At 41.7% G+C, this 19,890-nt stretch overlaps 4 protein-coding genes across 9 annotated transcripts; 2 read left to right on the forward strand and 2 right to left on the reverse strand.

Annotated features, from left to right (window-relative positions):
• Positions 1–176: 176 nt before the first annotated feature.
• LOC105191601 (dynein light chain 4, axonemal) lies at positions 177–786 on the forward strand. The gene is made up of 2 exons (XM_011155122.3): positions 177–242; positions 318–786. Exons 1-2 carry the CDS (start codon positions 177–179, stop codon positions 573–575), a joined length of 324 nt encoding a protein of 107 aa, XP_011153424.1. The 3' UTR covers positions 576–786.
• Positions 787–790: 4 nt separating this feature from the next.
• Positions 791–1,948, reverse strand: LOC105191600 (dynein light chain 4, axonemal). Of its 2 annotated transcripts, XM_011155121.3 has the most exons (3): positions 1,809–1,871; positions 1,443–1,488; positions 791–1,309 (listed from the first exon to the last, which is right to left on the reverse strand). In XM_011155121.3, the coding sequence occupies exons 2-3, from the start codon at positions 1,470–1,472 to the stop codon at positions 1,061–1,063; spliced, it is 279 nt and encodes a 92-aa protein (XP_011153423.1). In that variant the 5' UTR covers positions 1,473–1,488; positions 1,809–1,871; the 3' UTR covers positions 791–1,060. The 2 variants fall into 2 exon arrangements, with proteins under 2 accessions (XP_011153423.1, XP_011153422.1); XM_011155120.3 differs by lacking the exon at positions 1,443–1,488 and having other exon boundaries at positions 1,809–1,948.
• A 38-nt stretch (positions 1,949–1,986) lies between these two features.
• On the forward strand, positions 1,987–4,934 carry LOC105191599 (probable cytosolic Fe-S cluster assembly factor AGAP009023). Of its 3 annotated transcripts, none has more exons than XM_011155118.3 (8): positions 1,987–2,147; positions 2,591–2,690; positions 2,762–2,857; positions 2,938–3,090; positions 3,491–3,761; positions 3,848–4,096; positions 4,186–4,563; positions 4,642–4,883. In XM_011155118.3, exons 2-8 carry the CDS (start codon positions 2,625–2,627, stop codon positions 4,881–4,883), a joined length of 1,455 nt encoding a protein of 484 aa, XP_011153420.1. In that variant the 5' UTR covers positions 1,987–2,147; positions 2,591–2,624. The 3 variants fall into 3 exon arrangements, with proteins under 3 accessions (XP_011153420.1, XP_019700844.1, XP_025154796.1); XM_019845285.2 differs by having other exon boundaries at positions 2,018–2,142; XM_025299011.1 differs by lacking the exon at positions 1,987–2,147 and having other exon boundaries at positions 2,625–2,690; positions 4,642–4,934.
• A 332-nt stretch (positions 4,935–5,266) lies between these two features.
• Positions 5,267–7,344, reverse strand: Josd (Josephin domain containing). Of its 3 annotated transcripts, none has more exons than XM_025299012.1 (4): positions 7,268–7,344; positions 6,496–6,710; positions 6,224–6,404; positions 5,267–6,137 (listed from the first exon to the last, which is right to left on the reverse strand). In XM_025299012.1, the coding sequence occupies exons 1-4, from the start codon at positions 7,307–7,309 to the stop codon at positions 5,883–5,885; spliced, it is 693 nt and encodes a 230-aa protein (XP_025154797.1). In that variant the 5' UTR covers positions 7,310–7,344; the 3' UTR covers positions 5,267–5,882. The 3 variants fall into 3 exon arrangements, with proteins under 3 accessions (XP_025154797.1, XP_011153417.1, XP_011153418.1); XM_011155115.3 differs by having other exon boundaries at positions 7,207–7,312; XM_011155116.3 differs by lacking the exon at positions 7,268–7,344 and adding an exon at positions 6,929–7,257.
• Positions 7,345–19,890: the final 12,546 nt, after the last annotated feature.

Below are 19,890 nucleotides of genomic sequence, written 5' to 3' on the forward strand. Positions count from 1 at the left end.
GCTTATATCTTGAGAATTTTATTGCAATTTGTATCATACATTCATTTGTTTAATTTAAAATTTGATATAACCAAATATACTACGAATATTGAGTTTTATCCAATATTACAAACATAAACATATTGCATTTGATTTTATTAAACAATATACAAGATTAGAGAATATTTTTGTAAAACATGTGGGCTGGGGAAGTAAAAAAAGATGAAGCAGCTTTGGTGGTTCATACATATCCATTGTGTAAAGTAAATTAACTGTATATAATATCATGTTCCTAGTTAAAATATTTAAATTTTGATTATAACAGACTCCTTCTCTAGTATAGTGACATGCCAGAAGAAATGAAGCAAGAAGCCATAGAAACATGTGTTACTGCTGTAGAAAAATATTCAGAAAATTATGAACATGCAGCTCGCATGATTAAAGATAATCTGGATAAGAAATTTGGATCACCTTTCCAAGTGGCAGTTGGGGAAGCTTATGCTTGCTCAATTACATACCAAAAAAAATCATTGTTATACATGTTTATTGGTGGTAACATAGCAGTTCTTGTATGGAAGACAATTACAGATTTTTGATGAGCCTTAAATTAAAAACTCAGTTATGTGTGTGTGCAGCTTTATCAAATACCGTGTATCATTTTCTTAAATACATATCTATTTTCTTACAAAAAATAGACTTTAGAAATAGGGTCGAATCTTATAATTATACAATATTGTTTGCCTAGTTGTTAAACAATAACAGATAATTCAATAAGTTTTGTCAAAAAAAATATTTTAGTTCATTATATTCTATATTCTATATAATATACATATAAAGTGGATGATTGTTTCATTTTGCTGACAATTACATTATATTTGATTATTACAGCATAAAATATTTAACTTAAATACAGGTTGGACCCACTTACAAGAGGTACAAGTTATTAAACATATTCATCCTCTATGTTCTTATATATTATACAACTTATAATGCCATAAATTCACTTGACATACATTCACAAGAAAATAATTTTACACATACAATCTGTTACATCCAATCCATTTCAATAGTCAAAGCTGCACTACGCAGATTTCCATATGCATATTGCTAAGTTGCCAGCACAGTACATGTACAGAAGGTGTTTCAATTGATAAGTAATCTCAAAGCCATAGCCTTCTCCAACAACGGTATGCCATGATGCACCAAACTTTTTATCCATTGTTTCCTTAATCATTCGAGATACGCTTTCATAGTTGTCTGCATACTTTTCTGCTGCAGTTACACATAATTCCATTGCCTCTTGTTTCATCTCATCAGACATATCACATTTCTGTTAATAAATATAAAGAAATGACTGATTAAAGGACAAGTTTTAAAAATGTATTTCATTAATTTGAATCATTGACATATAAAATTTTACTTTGAAATAAATCTTACATTAATTGATACACAAATACTTATACCTTATTTAGTAATTTTTTAATTCTGTCCATATGTCAAAATAAATTACTGAAAGAAACATATAAAGAGGTAAAAGTCATTTTTTTCAATAGAAATAATTTTATTTAAAATGAACATGTAAACCACCTCACATGTATAATTCTTAAATTTCTCTCTATATATATATTATATTAAATAAAATTTAACGGCAAATTTTTTACATGGTATATGTTGAAAATTTTTGATTAGAAAAACCGATCGTAAAGTGAACGCGTAACGAAGCGTTACGCTCTAGCGTGATGCCTCTCTTATTGATCAAATACCATTCGTGTCTATTTACGCAGCGAACTCCGATACGATAACTAGCGCATAAAGGACATTTTACTTACTCTACAAAGTGGATAGGTATGAAGAATTTTTACAACATCGTCTTTCTTCACTTCGGTCATTATAGCAATTTTATAAGAGTAAATCGCGCCCCTAATAATGCTAATACGATTACTCTCACAATGGAACGGTTGCAGTTTCTCAGGCGCAAGTCAGTGAGTCATGTGACAGGGGAAATACATTATTGTCATGATCGTAAATAATCCATTCCCGCGCATGGGAAAGTGCGTATTGAGTAATCTTTACATCCAGTAAAGATAAAACTAAGCTGCTCCAAGAAGATTCAGATGAAGTTGAGCTGAAAATTAACATTTGTTGACACATCAGAATAGAAACGTATGGTACGAAATACGGGCATTTGTTGGTTATCTGAATAAAGAAATAAATAATCCGTTGAGTAAATTACTGAAAGAAACACAAAGTTTATTGAACTAAATTGTGTTCTTTAGTCCTTTCACCATATAAGAGATTATTCAAATGCTATTTTTAATTCAAATATATGTATATAAGTTATACAAAGGATTTGTTACAAATTTAAGAAACTTTGGTACTCGGTTACTCTGATAATTATATAGAGTTTAGGAGTGACAATAAGAGGTTAATTTCTCTTGATTTGGTATTGTGATATTAATTTTTGTTATCCAATAATTCTTAACAAAAATTAGAGTTTATACAATTAAAAATAACTAAATATAATGACAATTTATATTAATAAGGAAAATTATAATTGAGAGTTCTAAGGAAGTTTTATCATATCTGTATTCTTTGTATTTGTTGTGAACAGAAAATACTTGGATTAGTTACAAAATTTCATAAAAATGGCATCAAGATTCAGTGGAGCATTACAAATTACAAATTTGGATGACTTTATCACTCCATCACAGGTATAATAATCGACATTTCAAATTATTTACAATTAGATCTTTATACTTTAAGTCATATTTTGCTATTATAGGAGTGTATTAAGCCAATAGAAATGAAACCAAGTGGGAGTAGAACTGGTTCCAAAATAAAGATACAATCTGACAATGCATATTCAGCGATCAATGAAGTAAGTTGTTACAATATTCATTTTACTAAAATATATCTGTAATTCAAAACTGTTTTAATAAATTTTTTTTTACAATGTAGATCCAACAGCCTGAAAAATTGCAAAAGGTTGAGATCACACTTGCAGACTGTTTAGCTTGCAGTGGTTGCATTACATCTGCTGAGAGTGTACTAGTTACTCAGCAAAGTCGAGAAGAACTACTTAGAGTATTTCAGGAGAAGGTAGCCCAGCAGGTAACAAATTTTATTACATAATAAGAATGTTTAAACATATAAACATATTATTCTAATCATAACATATATAAAAAACATATATTATTCTAATCAATGTAAGAAGGTAATTTTTTGAACATGAAATACTTTCTATAATAATAATAATATTTAGAGAGAAATACATAATGTTATTAATACTATTAAATAGTGTTATTAATACTATTTAATAATATAATACTATTAATATATCGAATTAAATTTTTTTTAATATGTCTATCATACATTTTATATTCATGTATATTTTACTGCTATTGAATTTAAAAAAAATACAAAATATTTTGTGCAAAATATATAAAGTTATATAGAATATATATTGTAAATGTATTCATATGCATGATTATGGTATTTTTTGTATTTCTAGAACATTGAAAATACAGATTCAAAATATATAGTGGTAAGCTTATCAGTACAACCTATATTATCACTGGCACAACGTTATGAACTCACACCAGAACAGGCTCTTCGTAGACTGGCAGGCTTTTTTTATCAATTGGGAGCTGATTCTGTATTAGATATGACTATGGCCGACGATTTTGCTTTATTAGAAGCAGCCAAAGAATTTATTGAGCGTTACAAAGCCAGTAAAGAAGGAGCAAAGAATCAATTACCAATGTTATCCTCTTCCTGTCCAGGTAAAACAAATAATATGAAGGAAACAGAACACATTGCATGGTAATTATTAATGAAATATAAAAATGTCTAATTTTCTGCACTATAGGTTGGGTATGTTATGCTGAGAAAACTCATGGAAATTTCATATTGCCACACATAAGCATCACAAAATCACCTCAACAAATTATGGGATCGTTAGTAAAGTATCGTTTAGCCGAAATTATGGGCCTTTCATCAGAGCAAATATATCACGTGACTGTAATGCCGTGTTATGATAAAAAATTGGAAGCTTCTAGAGAAGACTTTTATAATCAACAGAAGGAAACTAGAGACGTAGATTGCGTCATAACATCAAGTGTGTATATATTTATTTCTTCACCGAATCATTCGCAAATTAAATAGATTTAAATATAACTTATAATAAATGCTGTATATATTTTTCAGTTGAATTAGAACAGATGCTCAATGAATACGATTTAATGTTAAGTGAGGCAGACGAAGGTGAAATCGAACAACCTTTCGGTTCTTATAGCGAAGAAATTGATAATAAGTTATGGGGTCACAGAGGATCAGGATCAGGCGGCTATGCGGATTTCATTTTTCGTTATGCAGCAAAGCATCTTTTTGATGAAGAGAATGTCACGGTGGATTTCAAAACTCTTAGAAATCCCGACTTCCAAGAAGCAGAGTTGAAAAAAAATAATGAAGTGTTACTGAAATTTGCTATTATTAATGGATTCAGAAATATACAAAACATAGTTCAGAAAATGAAAAGAGGCAAATGTGCTTATGACTATGTAGAAATTATGGCATGCCCATGTGGTAATTATTGTTTCGTTTTAAATAATGCGTTATATTCGCAAGTGTAAATGATAAGGGTTTTAACACAATCATTGCTAGGTTGCTTAAACGGCGGAGCACAAATAAGACCCGAAGGGAACGTTCAACCTCGAGAACTTGCATTGACATTAGAAAATATGTACCATAAGCTTCCAACGAGTAATCCCGAGGAAAATAAAGTGGCACAGAATTTGTATAAAACTTGGCTAGGAGGAGAACACACGGACAAAGTTGGTGCGTATTTCAGTACACAGTATCATGAAATACAAAAAATGAATACAGCACTTGCAATAAAATGGTAACATAATGATATTAAGTATATTTTATTAAATCTATATGACACATATATATATATATATATATATATTGAGTATAGTGAATCGTTCTTTTCATTCTTGTGACTGTACAATAACAAAAATAAATAAATTATTGCTAATTATACTTACTTGCTGCTTACTTAAATTCGTGACTTAAATATACCATATTTATACCATAGACCAGCATATTGATGATAAAAATAAACACACACTTTACTTTTATAATATAAATGCTCTTATAATATAAACGCACATAATAATACTTAAATACAATCTTATACATATAAGATAAATTACATGTATGAAGTAAATTACAACTGTTTCCATTGTGTAAAAGAATGAATTGCACCTAAGGTGTAATGTGGTAATTTTGTATCACAAGTGTCTGTTTATTTACACAAAATTTTTTAAATGACAGGTAGGTGTGATTATCACAATAAATAATATTACATACATGTACACATTTTTTTTTGTAATATAAATATTCTTTCACGTAGAGAGAGAGAGAGAGCTACTGTTTTTTAAATAAGAGCTCTTATACACATTGGTTTTAATAAAGCGACATTCTCATTTTGAATAAATACAACATTACATTCTCTTATGTATGCTACTTTTTAGATTGCATCGTTGTCCACATTATGTTGTACACTATGTGTAGTGTATGCATTGTGGTATGTGCCATGTTACGAGTGGCTTCCTTCTCTTATAAAAGAGAGGGTGTACACTAATAATGGAAAAGTCTTATTTGTGTCAACATGTAGATATGAGTGGAGATATTCTTGTAGAATATTCTTTCCTCTAGTGAAATATTCAGTTAAACACTTATTACGTGCAATTCCCATTATTTCTTTCACTTTCCTTTACTTTTTTATTCCCATAACTTTGGGTCTTTTCCTAAGTCAAGCATAATCACCACCAGTCAGATTTGCAACAAGGCAATAAATAAATAAACAATTAAGTAAAGCATGTATGTAATGGCCCCAATTATCTAGAATTTTTGTTATCTAGATATTCCTCATTTTCATTCATCTCTTTGGATTCTGACTTCTTCAAATCTATATCAGGGTATCCATCTTCAATATATCTAATAGAATCATGGTCTGTGTTATTGTCATCTTTATTCTCACTTGTATCTATCAACCATCCTTGGTTGTTATCAATCTCTCTAGAGACAACAAGGAATAACTCTTTCTCCTTGCTATCTATCTGGTCCTTTAGATATATGAGTAAATCATTGTCCTGACATGAAAGAAGATACAAAGTTTATACCATATAAAACTGGTGTATGAAAATATTTTTGCTTTAATGTTATCATGTTTAACAACCTTTCCTATTAATTGTGGTGAATCCAGTTTTGAATCAAGATTATAAAAGGCACCATGAATCTTTTTCAAAGCGATCCAATGACGTCGTTTTAAAGGAAGTAAGACAAAACCTAATTTATATTCAGTTGGAACATTAAGTATAAAACCCTCGATGTTGTCTAAACGAAGACACTTGGGGTCTCTAAAATGGAAGCAGGAATTACTAGCAACAACAGTTTGCAACTGTAACTAAATAATTGTAATTCTACTGATATAAATTTAAGTGTACAGACCTACGTTTGTCGAACCACACAGCTTCACGCCCTCTTTTTTGGAGAGCGGCCATAATAACATTTATATCATAGTTGCCAAGTCCTAGTAGTGATTTATGAGGATTAATCCAAACATCAGGGCTTAAGCTATAACAGATTTGGTCTAATTCCTGCTTGCTAAATCCACGCTCTTGAAACAGGTTATTTAGTGCGTGCAAAGCACAAAGCTCCTTCACCTATAATTTAATGTACAATCTCTGTCAAATTGCCAAACAGATTAACTCAGGAAAAGAAAACATTTATTTCACAATAATATAATATGTGAAATTTTAAACATTTATGTCCTGTCAACAGATGCTTAGTGTAGTGTCTGTTGTGCTGAACTTATTTTCTACGTAACGAAAGTGCACAACATGATGATCTATGATTGAATGTAGTAACATTGTCGAATTACTTGTCGCTCATGATATATGGAACCAGTCATATCAGTCACTGTGCTCGCAACCATTATAACTACATAATTTTCTCCCAAATCTACACTGAAACGCAATTAATCGGCCGGCACTGTGTATGAAAACCTTCCGAAAAATATTTAATAGATCGACATTAGCAAACCGCCTGGCTTCAGCCGTCGACAGTGCTTTAACAACTCACGAACACCCTGTTATTATGATTAGCGATTTCATGCGCAAAGATCTGATACGCGTCATTCGGATTTGAAAAAGCGCATACAAAAATCGTGCGAAAGCAGTGATCGAAAGTAATCCGTGACAACAATCCTAATTGGTATGACCACTGCGTTGAAGTCATCGACAGTTGAAAATGGTGATGGCATTCTTATAATGGAAACCCTGACTTGATCATCTTGAAGACCTCCTGCGGCGAAAACGTAAATTTCATCAGGGCTACCAATAAAGGAAAGACTGATGGAACTGTTGGTTGATAAAGATCATCTATATTAATCGCAAGTTGCAAATATACACAATGCTTGCCAAGATAGCTAATTAGAAATTAAATTAGAAACATTTATGATATTAGAGTGATTTTAAAACATGTTTTCCTTATTATAAACAAATATTGTATTTTGATTGAAAACAAGCAACATTACGATATTAATACTTCGAGAAGCATTATTCTACCTCTATTTCTCCCTAAAAATAAGTATAAAAAAAGATAAAATAATGCTTAAAAAATCCAAAGCATTTATAGCATTTATTTATTTTACCTGATAAACTCAAAAGACTTGACCAATCACATTGGTTGACTGTTCAAATTGACCAATCGTAGTGCAGTGAAACTGGTTTTATAGCCAATATTTATAATATACGGTTTACTTGAAGCTGCAAATATTTTGAAATGCTTAAACCTACAATTGACCTACAATTGTTCTACCAAATATTTGCAGTAATATCATTTGTAGTAGTACATTCAATAGTACTATCAAGTGGATCTTATCGTGAATCAGACAGCCATATTTCCGACGCATGCGCAGTTTCATCTTTCGATCTAATAACGTAACTTTGGCATTTACTATGTCTAAAAAAACGTTATTGCAAAAATTCTCTATTGTGTTACAATATGTACATCGTCATTTAATCGAATAATGTGAGTAAAATCGCGAAATAACAACGAAATCTTGTTCGACTCGATGCTTCGATACAGTTTCTCGATGCAGAACGCTTAAAATAATGCTAGATATCAATAAGATTAGACGACAATATTTACGACAATAGTCTCGGTAAGAAGGTAACTCTTTACATACAGACGACCAAACGTCGAAATATCTTAGGGCCGGTTGTTTCAACTTCTTGGTAAGTTAACTGATAGTTAAATCATATGTTTGTCTTCGTTTTTCTTTCAACTTAGACAAAAATAGAGATATGATTTAACTAGCAGTTAACTTTACCACGAACAATTGGCCCTTACTGATGCAAATAAAATGGTATTTGGATATACAGTCTGTAAAGTAAGAGCGTGTACGGGTTAATGTGTAGAAAAATTTATTTTTAATGATTTTTAAGTACATGGATTTGTTGTACTCCATGAGAAGAAAAATGCTATACCATTAATAATGAGTCCAGTCACCACCGGCATTGATAATTGCCTGGCATCTCCGAGGCATACTTTCTACTAAGTTGACTGCGTATTCGTTCGGTAAAGACCTCCAAATGAGACGAATTTGTCGTGTCAGTTGCTTCAAAGTGCACACTCTTTTCCCTCGAAGCTTGTGCTTGAGATATGCCTCACAATACGGCTAAAAAAGAACTAGGACGATAAATGAAGCCAACTGCCATTTATGCCGTACACGCTCTTACTTTACAGACTATATAAAACAATGGAACAATAGAAATCGTTAAATTAATATTATAAACTGTCTATCATTGAATCATTAAATTAATATTATCAATTTGTCTAGAAATCGATCGATTTATTGTCAATAATTCTTCATTATTAGTTACGATGATGCTTAAAATTTATGTAATGGCTAGTGTTAGTTTATCTAAATGACGGTAGAGTGCACCACTGTGTCGATCGGTGTAGCGTAATGGCGGGTCCCTCGCGCGATATTGCAAATACGACGTTTACGTTGTTATTTGATCAAATAACACGAATAGGTTCGCGAAAAAACGACGAAATTATAGTCGAATCGACGCTCTAACACGTCTTCTCGTTGCAGGACGCTGCAGGACACTGAAATTGACGAAATTGGGCGACGATATTCACGACACAGGTGAGGTGAAAAATTAACCCTTTATATACAGATGATTCGCAAGTCAAAATATTTCTCCAGTACAAATAACAGAGTACGCGCACATATAAAATGATAGAGATCACAAAATTCACAGTGTATTATAAATTAATCGTTCACAAGCGTATCGACTTGCTGTTGTAAGATAATTGTTTCCTCTGTCGGTGATACATAAGACAGTAGCTAATGTTAGTTTGCCAAAGTGGCAACAGAGTTCGCTACCACATCTATAACAGCCGTAATGGCGGATTTGCGCGCGGTATCGCATATTATACCCGCGACTTCTTACGCGATCGTTTCGACCGAGTAACGTAAGCGTCGATTAGCGAGATAACGACTGAAGTCACACACCCGATTCGACGCTTCAAAGCTTCAATAGGTCCTTTCGTTGCAGGACACTGAGCGCCGCTGGATATCAACGAGGTTAAACGGCAATGTCGGCGACAGTTTTTCCAGGTAAGAAGTTAACCCGATACTTGCATATACGAATGCCAATATGGCGTTCTCAGTTGAATTGATTATCTCAATATAACTACAATTACCACTGCGTTTACACGATAAGCGATAAACGGCTGGCACATAATTGACCAGGACGTCAGCGCGGAGGTACCGCGATACTATTGTTCGCATTGTACCGCTCTAAGTTTGCGTTGAATATCAATCGACCGTGATTACGTGATTACGTGCATGATCCGCGGGAAATCGCGAATGCAAACGAGCACGGCGAATGGAGCCGTAAGCGTGACAGATCGGATGCGGTTTCGCGACGTGCCGGGAAACTTTATTGTCGTAATCCCACGGCGTCGATAAGCCCATTAACCGCGCGGTCGTATATACCGTGCTATAATGTATGCGATGGAACGTAATAAAAATCGACTTACACTACATACCGGGTTGGCGACTGTGTGCAGCTCCTGCGTGGTGGTGCGCAGGCATTACGCACAAACGCGCCCGCGCCCGCGCACGCGGGTTTCTATCGGCCTGGCACCCTTTTCGGTGTCGCTAAAAGTTTAATCAAAGTCAGATTAGCCGAGCTCGGCCCCGACGCCAGGGCCGCCGGGGGTGCAAGACTCAGGGATCCCCGGACCCGGTTTTATTAAACGGGACTTGATTAGGGGTTGCCAAGATCCTTTCAGAGTTTGTTTTCAACTGGTTTTCACGACGGCGCTTTCATTACGCACGTTTCGCATAATTGACGCGATCATTCGCGAGGGACGAGAAAACTTTGGCCACTCATCCTCTCTCGGATTTCTTTTTATTTCGGGCCGTCGTTTTATCTCGGCGAGTCTCGTGTAGCTCCGTGCCTAAATTTTCTTCCCACAGTTAGAGTAAATCCGCGCGCGCTAATAAAATTCACTAATATATATATATATATATATAATATGAAAGATGGAAATTTCTGCTGCATAGTATTACATTGCTCTGTCAGTTGGCTCGACCGTCAGGGCGACCGTCGATATTCAATGTCAAGAAGACGAAAAATACACGAGTAACACGAGTAACGCGATGAGAAATTGCGCGCAACTTATGATAACGAGCGCCTTCTGATGATATGCAATCCGGAACACGGAGCGTATAACTTTGGATCGGAAGCGTGATAACGACCTCTGGTAAAGACACGATGATTAAGGGACAGCTTGCCGGAGACACATTTAGGCATTCGCGCGGGGTGGCTGGGAAGTGATTCAATCTCCGCGTAATCTCTGTAATCTCGAGGGTACATCCTCGTGCTCCCGTGACCCGCCCTGGGGAAAAGTCCCTGACTGATCCCAATTCAGAAGTGTTTACGCCCGATCGTTGTTTTCGATCATCGTTATAGCGCCGACGTGGTTTTCGGCCTTGAGAACGTTTTAGACGAGCTATATAATTCACGACGCAATTTTATTCGCTGGAGAATGTAATCTTTTTTTTAGGAGAATACGAATTTTCACAACATTTATAAACGTTGTATATCTACGCATGAATGTACGCGCCTATAAATTTTCGAGTACGTGCTGTATCACGCGATGCGCGCAAAATTGCAAATGAAGAGTTGCGTACTCGAGTTATCAACTTTCCCAAATAACGGTTGTTATTGAATATTCCATCCGTTTGTAGTGGCAACGGAGTGACTACAAATCAGAAACTCAGCTCTCCAGAGCTCCCAAATATTTCCGCGTTTGAGAGTGAAACGAAGTGGCGGTTGAGGAGCACGAGGACAAAGTTCAAATGTCCTCGCGAAAGAGAGACGAATGCCAGTAGGGGTTGGTGTAACCGCGCAATAACAGCCCTCGGGAACCGGCAGAGCAGAGGTTGACGCAGTGTCGGCAGTGTTTACGTCGAGGGGTCGTACGGGGGCGACTCTACTTTCCACCCCCGTCTGGCTTAACGCTAATGAATCCGATTTGCATGTGATCCCGAACGGCCTTCGATCCATCCTCGAGGCCTCCGGATGAATTATTTAAGGGCGTTAGTCTTCCTTGGACGTGTCGATAATTGATTACGCAATATGTGCCTTCGATGCGCCCAGTACATCGCTTCATCGTCGCCGATTGAATCCAATGTATGTTGAAATGTGTGTGTATTTCCTCGATCTCGCGCACTCACGCACTTGCATAATCTTCACTAATGCGACACACGCGAATTTCTCGGATCCATTTTTGCTTCCGAAATATTCAGACGATCGGATTTTCACCAGAAACTAAAGTACTGAATATTTCCGAAGGAAAAGTTGCAAAGCACAAATAATATTGTCGTTCAAAATGATCCAAATATCTGTTAATCGTTTTTACCGAACAATTGATTTTTATCGATCAATCGGACAGAAATAACAGCAGCCGATATTACGTCACGCGTACGCCGCTTTTTCCCATTCGAGCGGTGTCCGATTTAAAAAAATTGTGGGCATCAAGAGGAACGAATGATTTTATTTAAGAAAGTAGGTCGTCAGGCTTCGCCGTGCAATCCGTAGAAGTCTCCTTCGTTGAATTTCACTTTGCAATTGTCAGAGACGTATTACGTCTGATGGACAGTCAGATGGTTATTTGACGTTTCACGAATGGCGCCGCTTTGTACGGATTTGTCGTGAGATTGTTAAAAATCACCGCCTGGCACCGGCCAATTCCATTCGATGAAGAGAATCTCTGATGTACCCATAAAAACCCGTTACACTCGCAGCCGCGATAATCCGTTGTTATTAGATTTTCATATCGTAGCGCGCGTCACGGCGCGCAGCGGTTGACTGGCGTTAAGTATATACGAATTTATGCCCCCATCGAGGAGAATTGTCGTCGTTTTTAAAAAGGACTTAGAGGAGACATCCTCCTGGTTCTCCCGCCGGGTTTGTTACCTCTTTGCAGGCAGGTTCGTGTTTAATAGGCGGGTTGCCGTCCAGACGCATCAGCGCCGCTCCGCCTCCAACGCGATCGCATTATTGCCTGACCACGAAAACTTCGTCCGTTTATCGCTTTCTCGTTTGGAAAAACGCTGCGTTGCATTCCGGGGTCGAGTGAGCGAGCGAGCGAGCGAGCGAGTGAGTGAGTGAGTGAGTAAGCGAAAGAACAAGATCGTCTTGGCGCGCTTCGCAACATCCGTATTCGCGTTTACCGTTGCAAGTAGTAAACTTGCGCAAGAGTAACTACAGACGCACCTAAGTACTTAGCGTCGTTATTTATCGCTTCGTTTTCTCGTTCTCTCCTCTCTCTCTCTCTCTCTCTCTCTCTCTCTCTCTCTCTTTTTCTCACTCGTTGCGAACAGAAAAAGAAACCGTGCAATCTTAGATCAAGAGAAGGGTACAACTTACGCGATGTGTTTGTCGGTCGAGCGGGCGATCGCGAATCGTAAGCATTTTCAAAGTATACACTTACACGTACGGGAAAAGATTCACGAGCATGTGAAAAAGCGAAAAGACGCGCGAGAGAAAAATGTTGTTGACGTAAGAGCACGATCGTGAACTCGAGCTAGAGAAGCGTAGAAGCAAAGTTCCCCGCGCGCACGTGTCGAGAATTCGCGGAGTTCATAAATGCTGAACTTCCCCTAGTCATACACACACAGAGAGAAAGAGAGAGAGAGAGAGAGAGAGAGAGAGAGAGAGAGAAAGAGAGAGAGAGAGAGCCGTTTATTGATTACTTTTTCCCTCCCGTAATAGCGGCCACAGCGATATTTCGCTGGTGAGAAATCTCTGACGTTTTTCCGCGACGTCGTTAGCGGCGCGATTAAACGTTATCATGCCGCATGTAATTAGCCGGCGCTAATGAGGTAGCACGATGCATCGACGCGACAATGACTTCATAGTATCGTCGACTGTACTTGACTTTGTATTCCACTCGTCCTTTTTCCCCCGCCGCCGTCGCCGCTGCATCGCTGTATCGAGGATCGGGGCTTGCGATATTAATGCGCCATGAGCCCGACGTCGCACGTGCGCGCCGGCACGACTCTCGGCATTAAATATGACGACGCGAACGAGCAGTTTAGCCCCCGATACACGTTCGCACGAGGGTGCGCGACGCGCGATTTTATTTACTTAGGACCGGGCTGTCGCACGCGCGAGAGAATTCAGCGTTTACAGAACCGTCCGCGGATAAACGCGCGACGGTAAAAAGTGGCCGCGCGCGCGCGGGGGGATCATGTTGTTGCTGCAAGATAATACGTTGATCTTCCACATGCGACCGCAGATGGGTGGGACGTTCGCGGGGGACTTTGACAGCACGTGACTCGGCGATGGATTAAAATTGCGGCGGGTCAGCGAGAGCGTTTCTCATCTGATCGCCCGACGCGCCCGACACGTAGGATTACATCGTGCATAATTCAATAGATTCGCGATGGCATTATTAAATCACGAAACGTCGTAAATAAGACCGGGCGCGCAACCGGTCGCGCGGACATAATTATTGTCCTTCTGGATTCACACGCGAGTCGTGCTCGCAAATGCGCCGGTCGCTCTCTTCCGGAATCGTCGGCCGACGTCGGTTTGTTCGGAGGGAAAATGTTCTCGGCTGGAACAATGTATCGATTGTAGCATGTGTAACGCGCGATCGTTGCGTCCGCGAGCGAGCGCCCCATTATATAGTACACGCGGTGCTCCTTCGCGTTTACATCGAGCTCGCGTAAAGTATGCAGAACAGCGCCGACGAAAGATGAACTTTTCCCCCGAGAAAGTGGGTTCTACCAGCGCCGTATAACGATCAAGTTGTCAAGAGCGCGATTATTCGTTTCCAGTTCATAAACTCTCAGAGCGCACAATGGTGGCTAACTAGGCGTGGTTCGGTTTGAGGAGGGTCACCTGGTATATTATGCGGTGTATATACGGTGTATACCCGCGCGCGGGTATACGTATATACCTACTCACAGGGTTTCACACCCTGCAACATCCCTGACAGGTTGATACTCTACGCTACACGGATATAACGCGTGTCAAAAGCGTCAAGATTCCTTGTCACGACACTGATGCGTATCCCCGAAAGGACGTTTGAAATGGTCATAATCGAGTCTCCGATTACGCGATCGTGCTATTTTCTTCTCCCGAGCATCCTTCTTTTTTTTATCCTTCTTTTTCTGTCGACCGCGTTTTCTGAGACGCGACGAACCTTCTCTAAAGTGTCACTCGATCGTGTCGATTACAACATGATACTCTGCGACCGCAGCGATATCCGTCGAGAGTTTGCGCTGCAAGTAAGCTGAATCGCCTCAATTATGTTGTTACTCTCAACCTGCGTTTATTCGGTCGCGGAGTCTTTCTCCCGCGAATCGAAGCTTAATTACGGGCTTTAATTACGCGCACACAATGCGGAGGAGAAGGTATGCGAATGTACGCGGTGTACGCATCGCACGAAATTCGATTTCAGCTCGGCATGGTGTAGTTGACTCGAATCGTGGCCGCAGCCTCGTCCGCAGGTTCTCCTACTTTCCCAGTCAAAGTTGTTATCCGGTTCTCATCTCTCCTATTCCGCGCGTTCTACACGTATGTATGTGTGTGTGTGTGTGTGTGTGTGTGTGTGTGTGTTGCACATGTACATATACGTACGCCGACAAAGTGACAAGCCTCATCTGACTCACGAGATCTCGATAGTAGGGTGATGTATATGCGTGGGCGTGGCAACTTCAAGGACCAAATTATAGTCCTGCGACGGAGGTAGAGGATGGCACCAGGACAAGGAGGGACACGAAACACCCCGTGGACCCCCGGTCCCACTTTCCCTCCCTCTCGTCTTTCCTTCCTCGCCCCTTTTTACACTTATTTACACGCTGTCCGTCTCTTTTTCTTCCCGACCATCTTGCACACCCGTTTTATTCCCCTGCCCCTCCGCCCCCTCCTCCTCCTCCTCCTCCTCCTCCCCCTCCTCCTCCTCCTCGGTCGGCCTCCATTGTTTGGCCGATGACAGGTGAGCTTGTTCTCGGAAAGAATCGTGAGCGGGAGAGACTCGCCTCTGTTCTCCTTCTGTTTCGCTCGTGATTTACACTGGAAATTGCTCGCGTAAATTTCGGACTTTGATTTGACGGGGATATTTAATCGCGCGTCGCCATTGCGCCATTCCGGAACGAAGGCGCGACGCCATTCGCTCGCCGGTGGTGTGCGAGAGGCCGCCGTAGCGCGGAATTTACCCCGCGCGCACCTGTGCGCGCGCGAACGGCATGATATAATTTGCTCGTCATATTTTACTCGACGCGAAGAAGTCGTCGATCTTTTGTTACATACGGCGACTGTAATCGCTCGTACGAGTAGAGCCCGTGATTTCTCAGCTTTCCTTTCGGGATCGAGTCCAGGTCCTCATCCGCAAGCTATCCTTTGTCGCTGCAGGCTGTTTTCGAGAACCTGTTAAGTAACACGCGGGTCGTCACGAGTTTGGCAAACCTTTTTAAGAAGATTACGCCCACCGCCGGTATTACCGCGCGCGTTTCCTCGTCCCGGCTCGTTCGTCTGTGACCGATTCCGTATTATTCGGCCTGGATTAGCTCGATCTCCGGAGCCGTGAAAAGCCCTTTCGGGCCAAGTAATCGGCGGCAACCCCGGGTTTTCTATCCTCCTGATCTTCTCGTGCCCTCGAGCTTCTCGAGATCTTTGTTTGTCGCTTCCGTAAACCTCACAACCATTTCGGATTCCGCGCGCGACGATGACGATGGTGACGACTTCGTCGTCGTCCCGTTATGGATCATCGTTCGGCTCTTTTTCTTTCTTCTTTTTCGAAACATGACGAAGCACCTTCGACGGAAATCGACTAATTGTATGTGATTTGGCGAAAACACTAAATTAGAACGATACTTCAAATCGGTAACTCTGGACGAGATTGTGAAATCAAGTTCTCGAGTCGCGAATGTTGTTGCGAACTGATTTTACAAATATTGATCTCTCTCTCTCTCTCTCTCTCTCTCTCTCTTTTGTAGCCAGAGAATTTCATTAGAGATCACCGTCGTCACGTCGATCCTCGTCGGAACTTTTAGAAATTCAGCTCGGTGAAAAACGAACGAAAATGTCCGTCGTTCAGATGACCAGCACGGGGTTGCCCAGGTATCCTCACAGTATCTTCACAGGATCTCTATGTTTTACAAGCCAGCTGTGGCTTCGTCTTTCATTCGTGGTCCTTTATGCACCGCGTCTGCGGTTCGCTCGAATGCTTCGGTTTGACTTTGCATCGTTTGTTCTCAGAAACGAGAGAGCGGCTCTCTTTTCGCTCGCAATGAGGATCACCTTTTCTCTTGGCTCTCCGATTGTCCGATGTCGATTTGGTTCGTCGGGGCTGTGCACGGTTCCCTTGATTCTTTCGTCTTCCTTCGCTTCTGCGGGACGCGCTCCGCTTTTTTGCGAACCCTCCTCGCGGCTCGTCGTGTTCGTTTGCGTTTTCCCGCGTGAGGACTGCGTCTGCTTTAGTCCTATTTCCTCGCGCGTTTTCCTCATCCCCTCTGCGGCGAGGGGGGAGACCGAACGAGATAAATAAGAAACGTGCAACAGGCGTGAATGAAACAATGGCGGGCCATGTGTCGACCAATAGCAAGAGAGTTGAGGAACCCACTCGACGAGTACGATTCTCTGTTAGGTGGAGCTTCTCGCGATCCACTCGTGTGTTTCCTCGATCCTACGCCTCGTAGATCGTCTATCTTTAGCGTCTTTAGGTAGTCCGGTAAATCTCTCGATCGGTCGGAGTTCTGTTTCAGCTATTCGCGTGGCCACACGTGTACGCGAATGCGCAACGAGAAGCGCAAAGAGAAGCGTCATCGTTTCGCACGTTCGCACCATCAGACAGCGCTCAGCAGCGTAGCTTTATAAACAATCCGGCTGGCAGTCGAGACAAGTCGCGAGCTACGTCGCGCAAAGAGGCGTCGTGTGTCTCTCTTATCACTCGACCGTCCGATCGTATCCGTTGTATGCGACGACGACGACGTAATTGATCGACATCATGGGGCACATCACTGGCAGATGTTTGAACGCGCCCTCACCTCCATCTGTCTCCTTCGTAAAGTCCCGCTGCTGGTATATGACACGGGACTCGCGATGATGAGCGCGTATGTGTACCTGCGTTACGCGCGCGCGCACACACATACGCTGCGTGATTCGTTAGTCCGTGTCAATCGGAGCCGAGCGTGCGCGCCCAATATCGTACGTCTCGCGACTGATGCGCGAGACCATGACCGATGATACGATGCGAATAAATCGCGATAAAAGAGCAAGAGTCGAACGAGGTCGTCCGTCGTTTATTTCGTCGTGTTCGGCCGCGGCGCGGCGGCGGAACGAATGTGTGTCGGAACGACACTTCTCGAGTCTCGCGGGAGCGCCGAGTAGATTCGCGTACGATCGGCGCAACGCCTCGTGCACACCTCGCCGACCGAGTGGGTATACCTAATAGGCACCTTTATACGTGAGATTCAGCCGCGCTATGGGAGGCGTGCCGCGAAAATTGCATCATTTTTCACGCTCGCGAGCGCGCATTCGCCCGATTCAAAAATCGCGCTGCTCCTTCGGCAAGGAGGGAGAAAAATGCGGCCGACGGAGCAGCGAGGAAAGGGGAGAAGGAGGACACGAAGGAGCTGGCGAGATGCAGGAGGACGCGTGTATATGTATGTGTGTGTGTGTGTGTGTGTGTGTCTTGCTGCGCTCGATAAGATCGCGAGTTTATTAATTAAGCGTCGTAGTTGGAGATGAGGCCTGTGAAACGGCTCGGGTAAACGCGCGCGCGTGCGTTTATTCGTCCACCAACATCACCCCCGCTGTCTCAGTCGTGCTTTAGAATTTTAGAGACTTACGGTTAACACGCGAATGGAATATGAAGACTGATAATTACGCGCGCGTCTTACTCGAGACGTCGCTCCAATTACCGCCAGCTTTACCTTCTCGCCTTCATTCATCGTCTTCATTCATCGATCACGTTGTTTACTTGTTGATTACTCAATTGACAAACGCGTATCTTTCCCGTAAAAAAGCACGCATTATACTTCCCTTGGCTATCAGCCACGTGAAAAAAAAAAAAATGTACAGAATAGACCCCACGGTCATTTGTAATATTCATAATCGGACCTGCGACTGGTCGAGAGCGATAGATAGCGCGCTCGCGGGGACGAGACGGGATATCTAAAAAACGTCTCACCCCGATCATTATAAATTTCGTGCGGTTTTTTCAGCGTAATAAATTAGTCAAAGACGCTCATCAATTTTATGACGCGCGCGTCCATGGAGAAACGATGCCCAAAACATCGTCCGTCCACCACCGCCAGCTCCGGATGGCCTCGAACGTGATGGATGATTTTTCTTTCCCATACATATATTCGAGAGAGCCGACGTCGAGCGATCTTCCACTGGTGCTCATTTGCGCACATACTCGTACCACCCACGTGCGTGTAACGTGCGCTCGACGAGCGCCACATATGTATTGTTGCATCCGCGTGCGTGTGCGTGTGCGTGTGCGTGTGCGTGTGTGTGTGTGTGTGTGTGTGTGTATGTGTGGTGTGCACGCGTGCACGCGCGCGCCGCAGCACACCAGACGCATTAGCGAGCGCGATTCATGAATAATAAGTGGTGCGAACGAACTGTTTTTGATCGTCGTCGCTATCGCTAGGCGATTACATCGCACTAAAATCCGTCCGCCGTCCATTTCTCGCGCCGGAGCGCGAGAAACGATGAACGCGTTTCCGAAACACTTGACGGATGTCGCCCCCTCGTCTCGTCCCCCGAGATGCCTCCTCGCCGCGTCAAGTGCGCGCGTGAACGAGTATACTTTGTCCGCGAAGATTAACAGTAACCAGCCGCACTTATCGACGCGTTATGAAGAAGCGTGTGCGCAACCGCGCGCTTCTTCAATTGCCTGAAATAATGCGAGTCAACCCGGTCAACACGCTCGCACGCGTAGCGCCGGGCTCGGCGGGGAAATGTTTTATATCAAGCTTTCAGCGTGCGATTCTCTCGCGTTGCGGAAGATACACGCGGGGGGTGGCGAGGCGTCGTGCGGCCGCGAGCGGCCGCGGACACAGTATTTGTACCAGTCCGAGAGCGCACGCGATAACACCTCTCGCGAATAATTGATGTCGCTCTTTACGTCCGGGAACACGGGTTACAAAGTCCGCGGCCCATTACGGGGCCCGCGGCCCACGCGGCGCGCCGCGGCGACGATTCGCTCGCTGTGGATCGCCTCGGTATCGTTCGCACGATCGGCAAAATGATCGTTTTCCATTTCTACGAGGCGCGTCTCTCTCTCTCTCTCTCT

Source organism: Harpegnathos saltator, unplaced genomic scaffold (assembly GCF_003227715.2).
Source record: "Harpegnathos saltator strain DR-91 unplaced genomic scaffold, Hsal_v8.6 scaffold250, whole genome shotgun sequence".
NCBI lineage: Eukaryota > Metazoa > Arthropoda > Insecta > Hymenoptera > Formicidae > Harpegnathos > Harpegnathos saltator.

Excerpts from the sequence above, each read along its gene's own strand:
- LOC105191600 (XM_011155120.3), bottom strand. The coding sequence starts at position 1,868 with ATGACCGAAGTGAAGAAAGACGATGTTGTAAAAATTCTTCATACCTAT. Across the intron at positions 1,310-1,808 it reads ATACCTATCCACTTTGTAGA|AAATGTGATATGTCTGATGA; the intron begins GTAAGTAAAATG and ends ATTTATTAACAG.
- Josd (XM_011155115.3), bottom strand. The coding sequence starts at position 7,284 with ATGACTTCAACGCAGTGGTCATACCAATTAGGATTGTTGTCACGGATT. Across the intron at positions 6,711-7,206 it reads ACTGCTTTCGCACGATTTTT|GTGAAGGAGCTTTGTGCTTT; the intron begins GTATGCGCTTTT and ends ATTAAATTATAG. Across the intron at positions 6,405-6,495 it reads GTGTGGTTCGACAAACGTAG|AGACCCCAAGTGTCTTCGTT; the intron begins GTCTGTACACTT and ends CTTCCATTTTAG.
- LOC105191599 (XM_011155118.3), top strand. The coding sequence starts at position 2,625 with ATGGCATCAAGATTCAGTGGAGCATTACAAATTACAAATTTGGATGAC. Across the intron at positions 2,691-2,761 it reads ACTTTATCACTCCATCACAG|GAGTGTATTAAGCCAATAGA; the intron begins GTATAATAATCG and ends TTGCTATTATAG. Across the intron at positions 3,762-3,847 it reads GTTATCCTCTTCCTGTCCAG|GTTGGGTATGTTATGCTGAG; the intron begins GTAAAACAAATA and ends TCTGCACTATAG.
- LOC105191601 (XM_011155122.3), top strand. The coding sequence starts at position 177 with ATGTGGGCTGGGGAAGTAAAAAAAGATGAAGCAGCTTTGGTGGTTCAT. Across the intron at positions 243-317 it reads ATACATATCCATTGTGTAAA|TATAGTGACATGCCAGAAGA; the intron begins GTAAATTAACTG and ends CTCCTTCTCTAG.